Here is a 12,193-nt window from a genome sequence, read left to right on the forward strand (position 1 = left end):
TGGAGTTCCCAGACTGGTCAGTACAAAATAATTGCTAGACAGTGTGTGGAGTTTCCATCATCATGAAGACAGTGGGAGGCAGGCAGCACCTAATTATACAGGTTTATGTGTAAGGGGATCTGGCAGCTGTCAAACCTCACATGGTGCCTACTTTCATGTTGCTCCTTCCCTTCCTCAGTAGACAACTCTGGTCATTTATACTTTATGATGAGGGTAGTGATGTTAGAAACTTAGAAATATTACCTTAGCCAATCAGTCCTGGCCAGCTGTTAATGACAATTTGTGCTACTTCAGCTATTCCAATTGGAGGGATATTGTCGGAGACTTCTTATGGACAAGATTTGGGCTCTTCTTCAGAGAAAAGTTTACAATGCTCAGATCATGACTGACAATATATTTAGGGCAGCTATGGGAACATAAGGTTGATAATCACATGAAACACGATGGTTTTAGACCTGTTTGAGGTCATAATATGTACAAAATGCAGTGCAATATATTCAGGAAAAGCTTCGAGCAACAAGTCATAATATTAATCATGACTGCCAATAAGTCACGAATTGGTGTCTTTATAAATTCAAATTAGGAGGTAGACAGTAAAGCTTACTATTTATGACCTATTTATTTACCTATTTTGGTGCTTCAGTTCATCAGTGCCTCATACCCATCATTGCAGTAGTTCATTCAAACACAAGTGCAGATGGATATAAACACAGTCAGGCTCTTGCCAAAGATGCCGTTATCATGAAAGACATCTTACTGTAATTTGAAACCTCAAAATGACCAATCAGGAAGGAGTAATTTCAAAAGTCAGTGTAGAATATCAAGTTCACAGCATAAGGCTGACATGAACACTCAACCTGCGGATATTGCAGAACCTAAAGAGGATTATTTGTCATTTTCAAAACAGCAATGAGTGTACTAATTAAACTTAAAGTGGGGGCCTTTTAGCAGCATGTTGTTGCCACTACTAACGTGAAGGGGAGACTGGCAGCAAAAAAAATCTGATTAAAAAAAAATAAAATTTTACCCAACAATACAGCTATGCAGGGGAGGACGAGAATTATCAGCAGACATGATATTTTTCCCAAAGCAAAGATTATCGCTCATATGTAACACCAAAAAGAACATGTCAATAAATCTGTACTGACAGTTACCATGAGCATGGTTATGGTGCATAGAAACCTAAACACATAATCAGGGCTTACTGGGATTCGAACCCATGAAACAAGGTTTCTTGCACACCTAAGGGACGCAACTGTGCACCTCAAATTTCAACACTTTCGGATAAGTGGTTCACCCATAACCCCTGGAAAGAAAGCTACCCACATACCATTAATGATCATAATGATCCCTTTAGTTTGCACTCTCTGTTTAACGAGAAGTTTGGGGACAGGTGCTTGAAGGTAATGAAAAGGCTGGATTTAACCAGGGAAGAAGGCAGGGCATTAAGATTAGACTGAGGAATGAGACAATATGTAATTATCTACGTTGAGATACCTGCGGAATGTGGGAAATGAGGCTGATTAGATAGTCTACCCCATCTGTGAAGTTGGGAACAAATTGATGGGCTATCTGGCTTCTGGTCTTAAGTATGTTTCAGAGGACTATAGCCATACATTCTGATATTCCTCACATCAATATTAACCTTTTCCGGGTCAACTGACTAGCACAGAAGGAACTAAACAAATTGGTCGGCATTTTGTGAATTATTATCTATATCTTGTATTTCTTCAGATGTTTAATTTGTGTCCTGATATGTATTGGAGACATTTTTTAAGTTTGAGTGAGTGAGTGAGTTGGGTTTAACACCCATTTTAACATTATTCCTGTTATATCACGGCGTGTCAGCTTAATGTGGGAGGAAAGCCCGAAGTGATGCAGGTCTCAGACGTTTACCACTTCGGTGAAACCCTAGAGCACGGGTATGGTGCTGAAAAACCTAGAAACATAATCGGGACGAACCAGGATTCGAACCCACAATCATAGGTTTCTGGCGTGCCCAAAGGACGAAACTCTGCACAGCGAATCGTGGGGCCTTAGATGACTGGGCCACCCGTGCCCCCGTTTTTAAGTTCGAATAAGATGGACGATTTATTAATTGATTGATTGGGTACTGGCTACGTCAATGCATCAGCAACATCTCCCAACCCTGTTGAACACGAGTTATGACAATCATTTCTTGCTTATAACTGATTTTGCCTGTGACAAGTGCTCACCAAATACTAAACACCTCAAGTATTGTGAATACTCCCCCCACCAACATTTGTTTCATGTCGGATGGAATTAGGAAACAGTATAGCTGCCTTCTTAAAATCTAGTCAAGCCCTTTGAACATTTTGGTAGCAACAAGCTAATTTCTAATAAAGTATTCGCCGTATTAAGCGTCATGCTCCCATACATGCCCCCTTACTAACTTCAGGACGAATCTGTATGTAATCCGTACAAGAGCCGCCTACTAAGTCTGATAATTTACACTGACATTCTGTATTTTCTTGGGTACATCATACACTTTTTACAGAAAACAGCAGCGTAGAAGGTATATATATCATTGCCTGGTAACTATAAATAAAGATCATTTAGTTTCATCGCCATTTAAACTAAGTTTGTTGAGTGCTGCTCAATCCCAGAAAACAAATTGAACTTGGGTATGGATTTAATGAACACCCCCTTTGTAAATTATCTAAGCACCTGAGGTGTTTATTATGGAAAATATGGTAATGTTTATATTTGTACATTGTCAAAACTGATGCATACTGATTAAAAATATTTGATAACTTCAATAATTTCTACAAGTTGTTGCTTTAAATGATACTTTTCTAACAGTACAGAAACTGTACAACAATGGCAAGTCAGGTTCCACAAAGCAACATGTAGAAAAGCATCTATCTTTCTGTCAATTCATCACCCTGACATCACTGATGCAGCAAGCAGAAATGTTGGCAACAAAGAGAAAAGGCTAATCCGACTGATTAGCATAGCCTGGAAAAAGACATGCCCAGTGCATCCAGGCTCCCATCAACAGCATGGCATGACAGCATTGGGTGAGGGGTTGGTGTCCATGTCAAACTCACAATGCAAATGGATGTGGTGTATACAGATATCTCATTGTAATCAACAAGCGGCAAACTTGACTGAGCATTTGTTTACGGATGACATTCCAGTTTCGCAGGGATCTTGGCTAAGTCTCCACCTTCCTGTCTGTGGTAGAACATTTAGCATTTCATCACTCAAGCTTTTTTGGAATAAAAACATTCTGACACTAAAACCTGCTGTTGATCTTTTCAGCACATCTGACATTTTGTGGGAGTTATGGTGGTTGTTGATGGTTAAAAATCCCTTGTCACATCTTAAGAAGAAAATAATATAATAGCACACATTGGCCATCTTGTTTCTGTGGTAATGGGACCTACTGACATTCTTCCATCAGACCATCGTTCCAAACACTTAGTCAGATGTCACATGTGCAATAGGCATATGTATCTGCAGTACAATCATCATCACCACCATCATCCTGATCATCATCATTCTGATTTACACAAACAGCCAGGTCACACACTGATCATCCTGATCATCATCATCATCATCATCATCATCATCATCATCATCATCATTCCGATTTACACAAACAGCCAGGTCACACACTGATCATCATCATCATAATCATCATCATCATTCCGATTCACACAAACAGCCAGGTCACACACTGTGACCAAATGATGCTTATTGGGGTCAGATCTTACACCAAGTTTGACTTGCTGGGGACAAGTAATCCACACAGGGAAGTTTGAAGCAAAATATAGAATAGTTTTAGCAATTTCTTGGCTTCAAATACCATTTATAATACGCTTAATTACACTTTTGATAAACATATAAAAAACAACCTCATACACTAAACAGTGTGACATTTCCACAATATTATAAACGACCTATTGTTTAGGTTTACCATTCTCACACTAAGCATGTTAAGTTTGTGACCATATTTCCTTCCTTATGAATCATGTTTGTCTATCTCCTGTACAATTATATAACAATGACAACTGACAGACACTCTGTCACGCGGCACAAGTTTAAACACTTGAAGTCTTCCTGGATCAGATAGTATGTACCATATCCAACCTAATAAGCAACCCACAAGAGCAGCCTTCTTGTTCTTGTACATTTGCTGCTGTTTTGACATGTTTGAAATGTTAAGCACAAATCACAAGAGTCTGATATTATTGTATAACTGGTCCCAATTTGGCTAGAACAGTACTGTTACTAAATGTACCATATTCAACCTAATAAGCAACCCACAAGAGCAGCCTTCTTGTTCTTGTACATTTGCTGCTGTTTTGACATGTTTGAAATGTTAAGCACAAATCACAAGAGTCTGATAATTAACCCTAATTTGGCAAGGACATTACTGTTACTACTGACAACATTTAGTCTCTGAACTCTGAAATGCAAACATTAAAGATTTTTTTGTTAAATAATTTATTGTCTTCTAATGTATAATAGAAGGAAGCCCAGAGAATCAATTGATTAGAAAAGAAAAGAATAAATGTAGACTTGCCAAAGTAAGGTACACTTGCTTGGGAATTTTCAGATATTTTTGTTTCAGGGTCTGTATGGCACACTACTCTTTCCACTAAGCATTATACTTGTGCTAAACATTTTGACACATTGAAAAGATAAATCTTGGAAATGCTTTCTCACTATCGAATAATGACAACATATCAAAAAAGATTACCAAGTATAAATCATTTTCACTCACCCAAAAGACATCAATAACAATGGGTAGATTGCTTTGAGAGACAGGGCAAATATGCAATATTCTCCTTACAAGCAATATTGCCGACAATGATGAATATCAAGGATATTTGGGGTAAAACATAAGAAACTTTAAAAAGAGTTAGTAATCAATATTAGCACATGTATGTACTGTGTGTTGTACAACTACTAATCACACTGGAAAATCACTGTCAACTGAAAAAGGCTTCTAAAATCAACATTTTCTAATCTCCACAATGTGCCAAGTTTCTAAGGTGAAGGAGGCAATAATTTGATGAAGAGTGCTTTATTTAGTGAATATCAGTTATTTTAGCAAACATGGATAGAATTATCATTAAACCGCCCGCATGTTATCAGAAATGAGCGGGCCACTGTAACTTGATAATGCCCTCATATTGCTTGACGACAGGCCATTATAAGGCCCGTTTGTTAGGTGATGTCATAGGATAGGGATAGGTGACGTCATGTTCGATAGTGACGTCATATGGTTTGTTCCATCCATATTTGTAAAAGTGGGTCAGTGACATTTGTGTTGATTGCAATAAATGTTTCAAAACCGATAATGGTGTTTCTTTTTATTTGATAACAAATACCATCCATTTTTAGCTACAATAATGGTAATGCTATTTTTCAGGGCATTATGATTTACAGAAACCCTCAGACCTTTCAACTGCCCTCCTTCGTCGGACAGTTAATCGAAGACCTCATGCTTCTGCAAATGATAATGCCCTGAAAAATAGCGTAACCCTTATAATATTTTGATGAAGAAAGCTTTATTTAGTGAATATGGCAAAAGAAACTAATTTATTATGATCATGTGATGTCAATAACCTGTCAAAATTATTTGTAATCATTCTGACAAAAAACAATTTCACTTATATATGTTGAAGGTGTTTGGTCAATGATTCCGTAATAGTTGCCATCTCTTCTAGTTCTTTTGGTCTTTACACTGAGAGTATGTTGACATTGTCATCCCCTACAAGATAATGACCTCTTTAACACTTCTCCCTTGAACAATGACATTCCGTATCAGCATTCCACACCATACTTGTTGTCACTTTTAACCAGGCTCAGGTTCTCTGCTGAACAAGCCCTTGCCTTGGAAGACAAGGAAGGGCAACAAAGTGGATGTGTTGACACAGTAGCAGGTCGTTACAGTGGTTATTATCACTAGGTAATATCATGGCCTGTTATTTCATTAAGGAGAGTTGTCTGTCCTTGAGTCAACATACTTGTCACATCATTAGAGGTTTCTTGTATATGCCTGGGGAAGCATGTACTGCCGTGCCGGTATTTGACAGCTATTGTAGTGTCATCCTGGTGCTATAAGTGTTATGAGGCTGGTAAACACTAACAATGGTCTTCGGCTAGAGAAAAGAATTCCTTTCATTTCAGAAGTGGTTTAAATGAACTGTTTGCTGTAATTTAGCCAGGAATTTTGACTTGATACCTCTGCAGGACGATTTGAAAATATATGGATTTCTTTGCTCTAAATTGGGAAATTCTATGTTACCCTAAAACATCAATTCAGAAGTATTTACCGAACTGAACATGGTAAATTTTGGGTATTGATTCCATACATTGATATTGAATATGTGAAGATTAATGGCATGTAAAAAGATATTTGGAAAATCTCACAAATTGTGCATTTGTCGAAGTTTTGCCAACACTTCAAATTAACACTGCCAAATACGACCCTTTGGAAGCCCAGGCCACTCAGTGGTTAGAAACACTAATCCTGGTAATGATAACATCATGACATTGAACTCCTTATCAAATAGGAACTGTATACTAGACCTCAAGATAACTGAACTTTGGAGCTGTTTGGTTCCGACTAGAAATGGCATGGTACATCAAGTATGGCATCACGTAACTTGCACTCTGAGGAATCAAGCCTTGGTTTCAGTACGGTGAGCTCATGCTTTAACCACTAGGCTACCCAACCACCCCTTTTCATCTCTTTGGAGCGACACAGAACTATTATTTAGGGGATTATTTTGTTCATTTGCAGGAATGACAAAACAAATAAATATTCATCAGCCATTTCAAACTCATCATTAAGCCGACACCAAACTGGTCTTTCCCCTTTGGCAATTGTGAAACTGTAGAATGTGGAGATACATTTTGATAAAGATACAGATAAATCTAAAGAAATGACAGTTACATGTGTCCTCAAGCAATAAGGAAATGAGCAGAGCAATAATCATGTTAATATGGTGACACATATTCTTAAATGACTAATGATTAAACAGTGTTTGGAATGAAAGGGGGTAAGTGAGTCTGGTATTACACCGCTTTTAGAAATATTCCTGCAAGCAATATCACAGCGGGGGACACCAGAAATTGGTGTGGGGGGGAGGAGATGTGTGTGCTTGAGATTTGCTATTGTTGTATTGGAACACAGGTTAACCTAAACTTTACAAATTTTAACTTTGGGGTCACGAAGGAGCCCCTGACTTTCATGGTTAATTTTGAACACTGTAAAGGCTTAGAAACTGGGACAAGTCTTCGAGGCTGAAAAAACACGGGAAATGGTAAGGTATCCTCATTTTCTGGATCATTATACGGTCTGGTTACTAAAATGAGTTGGTTCCTATCTCTGTGATAAAGTCATAACCCATAGACAAGAGGCTAAGTCTAGAGTGAGGAATATGATAGTGGGAGGACCAGGTCAAGGCCGGACTCCTTAGGTTGCCACAGCCCCATGTGGCCACAGGAACCTCTCCTGATGGATCCTGCTGACATCCTGTGACGTCATGTCAGTGTTTAGTCAAGCAATACCCTCACAGCAAAGTACAAACAATACCCAGACATGTAGTCGCAGAAACAATGGCCTTCACAGTCTCCCGTAGAAACAGCCAAAATGTTGCTGGTAATAGATGGACTCTAGATGCTGTACAGGAATTCTGATTTCTTGAAAGATATACTCAAATTTACCAGCAAATCTGACAGGCTATATGATGCGTGACCCAGCTCATGCCTACCTTCTTGGGGTCCATATTGAATTTCTTCTTCCCAATTGAGATCTGTTTGGTCTTGGGATCTGGTTTGCTGAAAGAAGCAGAAAAGAAATTATGAGTTAACTTACAGCAACAAAAATCAAAGTAAACAAATGTGACATTCAATTACGTGGTTTGATAAACTGCATTACAAGCAACACTTGTCTGGGGTGTAATATCCTACACCATAGCTACTTGTTAAAGCTGAAAAAGATCCCACCCAAAAGAGCGATAAGGGTACTAATTGGCACAGATTACCACAAATTGAAACAGATAATAAGCCTTTTTTCTAAACTCATTTGTTAAAACAGTCACATACTACTTTAGTTACATCAAAGATTCTAAATCTGGATTGATAAGCAGCTTCTCAATGTATTTATTCAGAGAGAACTGACAGAAATATCCCTCCTCATTCACCAAAATTCCAACACCACGCCCTATAGTGTCTTGTATCAAACACTCAGGCATTGGTTACAGTAAATGTAACTACCGTATTCGACATAATAAGCGCCCAGGGCGCTCTAAAAATAGGGGGCTCTTATTAGAATATTATTTTGGTGGAAAAAAAACAGAGTTGAAATATAAATTTTGTGGTTTATGCTGACAGCCTGAAATGTTTATATACGACAGATATATTTTCCCAGAATTTAATTGCCCTTAATTAAGGGTGCATATAACACGAATGCATATTATACGCGAATAAATAAGTCTTGTGTACATTGATCAATCGGAAGGGGTGCTAATATGTATTGTTCACTAGCCAATATATTAGCAAATATCGCCTTGGGCGCTTATTAGAGCAGGGCGCTTATTACGTCGAATACGGTATTGTCTGCTGAGCATCCCAAGAGGCGTAATGATGTTGTTATGGGGATGCAGCAATGTGTTACAATTTAATGTTGTAGATGTATCTGTGTTTGTATAAAACCTCTAACAATAACATCTCAAAACTCATAAGCTAAATACAAACAAAAGTGACCCTCATAATTAACGACTGTAGGATATTTTGTATGAAATATTTTCTGAAACCGATGGCAAAATTAAGCACAATCGCCTTGGAAGCAATCTTCATCCAATAAAGTCTACCTCTAAGCAAGCCACTGGCAACATTTCACACAATAGCTATTTTTATTCAAAGCAATACATATAGCAGATTATCAATGTGTGTTTTCTTCTCCAAATTAAACTTTAATGGATCGGATACGCACTAAATTTAACCACATCTGACGGAATAATTGAGTGAGCATGTTGTTAGAATTCACCCCAAGCAACCAATACTGGTCTTAAGAGGGAAACTAATAGTCTGTAACTTACTGATAACTGATTGATTGGCATTCTACAAGTCGGTGAGTAAGTTTGTTAACTCTTTGATACTAGCCATCACAACCAGGGGAGTATGGAGTTGCTCATAATATCAACCACTGGTTTGTACGGTCCAGCTTCGATTATTTACAGGCTGTTGCCATATAACTGGAATATTGCTAAGCGTAGTGTTAAACAACAATCAAAAAGGAAATAATGTGTCGACAGCCCAAATCAGTAAGAAATTAAGGGAAGCTTCAGGTTCAACTGAACAGTAAACATTTTCTATCCCGACCAATGCAACATATAAAGATACCCATAAAAGACCTGAAACTCTACTGGTGCTAGGACACCTTTAACATTAGAAGAACTGACTCGGGCTAGTGGGCTGAAGCCAAGTTGCATCCCTGTTGAGGCTAAAGCACTTGAATCAGAGGATCTCCTAAATCTATCCGAAGACTAGGACAAGAGCCCCTTGACTTTTGGTCCTAATTACCAACACAAAAGTGACGAAGGTCAAAGACCACTTTGATGAAAGTGAAACCCATGAAATAACAACCTTATCTAACTCTAGCTCTGACACAGTCCTGACCATAAATATGAACCTGACAGGTTGGCTACACAACTGTGTGAGTAGCACCAGCAGCATTCAAAATATTCACCACTGAGATGATGTGTGACATTAATGTTTCAACTGTTTTGACTTCCGAGTCACATCACTGTAATGCAAAGCATCAGTGTCAAGTGAACACGCAATACACGGTGTTTGCACTACATCACACAAAATAAGCTCGATCCTTTCGTGATCATCAACCCATCTGAAACCCTTGTCACAGGTCTAAATCCCAGTTCCACCAATAACCCAGAAATCTACTTAGAATGATTTCAAAAGACAAGATATCAGAGTCAACAGTGTTTGGAACCATAGACTGTGACAGACCAATTCAAAACTAGAAACACTCTAAAATGAAGAAAACTCTCCATAACTAATACTTACAAAGCAGCTAAACAATAGTAAAATTTTATAACCACATTACTAGTGTTAGTTACCCAATAACTTGATAAGGAGATTCAGAAACATGCAATGAAAAGCATAAAGGCAGTGATGAAACCATTATCAACAAAGACGGCTTGATCAGATTGCTGTAGATAATATTTAACACAATTAGAGCCTTGAAACATCAAAGCACTCATGACAATATATTACCCATTTTGTTGATCAGTAGCCTCCATTCTGTCTGTGTGCCAAAGCAAACTATCTCATCCATAGCCAACATAAGTTTTACTTCCCTGCGCCATTTGCCACACTGGAGGTAGGAAGTGGGTCCAGATCTCTCTGTGTCTATATATATACATATATATATATATATATATATATATATATATGTGTGTGTGTATTTCAACACAGTGTCACTATTGTATTACAGTCACTTGACATACAATCATATCTAAACAGAACTATGAAATACCATGGGATATCTATGCAGATCAGTTACCTTGGCTCCCTATAGGATTGTTATGGAAACTGATCAATTTGAAACTTTTCCTCAGATAGGTCTTTTACAAGTGGTATAACTGTTCCCGAGAAAAAGGTCGACTGTTGCCTGTACAACATACAGTATACTCCCAGGTGCAACTTAAATTAAACCACGGATCTGAACCCACAACCAGCAGATCCTGGCTCTCCTAAGGGAAATAACTTGAGTTGAAATTGGGTTTAACATTGCGTCCAAGATTATTGCACTTATATAGCGACTTAGGGAAGTATCTAGACAGCGAATTATGGTTACTTTTTGTACAGTCTTTTTCACATTTCTCACGAGTGATATTAGTGACAAACAAATTTTGAAAGTTTCTGTTATTCCCACCTACTCTACCCTTATCCAACCACACCATTAAGGTGGGTAAGGGATGGGTGGAGGGAGAGAGGAGATGTAATGATCGACTTGTCCACATTTCCTTTTCTTTTGGTCTTCAAGTCTGACCCAATTTCTTACACAGAAAATGTTGCCCTGATGAAAAACACATCTGGACATATGTTGAGCAATTAGTTTCACTTTCAGAACAGAATCATATTACAGTGTTCCAGGTGTAGCACAGATTCAATGGAAAAGCTTTTATTCGTGATTTCATGATAACACAACTGCCTGGAACATAATTATTTAGAGCACATGAAAACCAAATGCCAAGCTTATTAAAAAAGAAAACTTTTTATTTTTTTACTTCACTTAACAAGTCGGAAACTGGAAAGTCTAAACAAAATACTTCATCCAGTCCAAAACTCAACTGAACACTCCCCAAACAAAACCATGTACACTTAGTCCAAACATATCAAAACCTAAACCTGACAATAATTCTGTCAATTGGTGACCTCTGACCTCTTGACATGCAACTATAATGATCTCCAAAGTACCATCATGGCTTTTGAGTGGCTGAATGTCAGCCCTAATTTGCCATCAACCCACAATGCAAATGTCAGCCTATTTCCTTTGTATTCCTGAACGAGTAAGACTTGGATGTAGCAATCCAACCAAATCAAAGCAAGTTTAATCAGTCAAGTAGCCATGCATCAGTACTCCCGAGATAACAGACTTGTCAAACACCCCTCTCATTCAGCTACACATGACATATACATCAAAACATACAACCACCTCGGGCAGACAATAAAAACTTATTTGACCTGCAAGACTTGTCAAAATTGGTTTAGAAAAACAAAACTTATCTTGAGTTTGAGTATTTTTGAATGTGTATTCAGCAAATACCACGTGTAAACAATCTTTGTAAACAAATGCAGTGGCTTATAGATTTCTATTTTACACTTTGACAGAGCAAAGTTAACATTAGTCTTCTATACTTGTGTGAGTGAGTGAGTGAGTTGGGTCTTAATGTCACTTTGAACAGTATTTGGAGGAAAGCTTGAAATGATGCATGGTCTCTAATTCAGTGGGTGGGTTGGTGAGTGAGTGAGTGAGTGAGTGAGTGAGTGGGTGGGTGGGTTGGTGAGTGAGTGAGTGAGTGAGTGAGTGAGTGAGTGACGGCGAGTGAGTGAGTGAGTGAGTGAGTGACGATTTACGGTGCTTTTAGCAATATTCCATCAATATAACGGCAGGGGACACCAGAAA

At 38.2% G+C, this 12,193-nt stretch overlaps 1 protein-coding gene across 5 annotated transcripts in view; it reads right to left on the reverse strand.

Moving 5' to 3' along the window:
• LOC124138273 (cytohesin-1-like) overlaps positions 1-12,193 on the reverse strand; it is a 68,018-nt gene that overhangs the window by 35,182 nt on the left and 20,643 nt on the right. For 4 of the 5 annotated variants that reach the window (XM_046504840.2, XM_046504848.2, XM_046504875.2 and 1 more), the window contains one exon: positions 7,755-7,821. In XM_046504840.2, the coding sequence (XP_046360796.1) occupies positions 7,755-7,821 (67 nt within the window). Of the gene's footprint in view, positions 1-7,754; positions 7,822-10,278; positions 10,403-12,193 lie in introns of those variants that run through there. The other variant, XM_046504867.2, reaches the window with a different exon arrangement.

The sequence above is a fragment of the Haliotis rufescens genome, unplaced genomic scaffold (genome assembly GCF_023055435.1).
Source record: "Haliotis rufescens isolate VD_foot unplaced genomic scaffold, xgHalRufe1.0.p SCAF_40, whole genome shotgun sequence".
Classification (NCBI taxonomy): domain Eukaryota; kingdom Metazoa; phylum Mollusca; class Gastropoda; order Lepetellida; family Haliotidae; genus Haliotis; species Haliotis rufescens.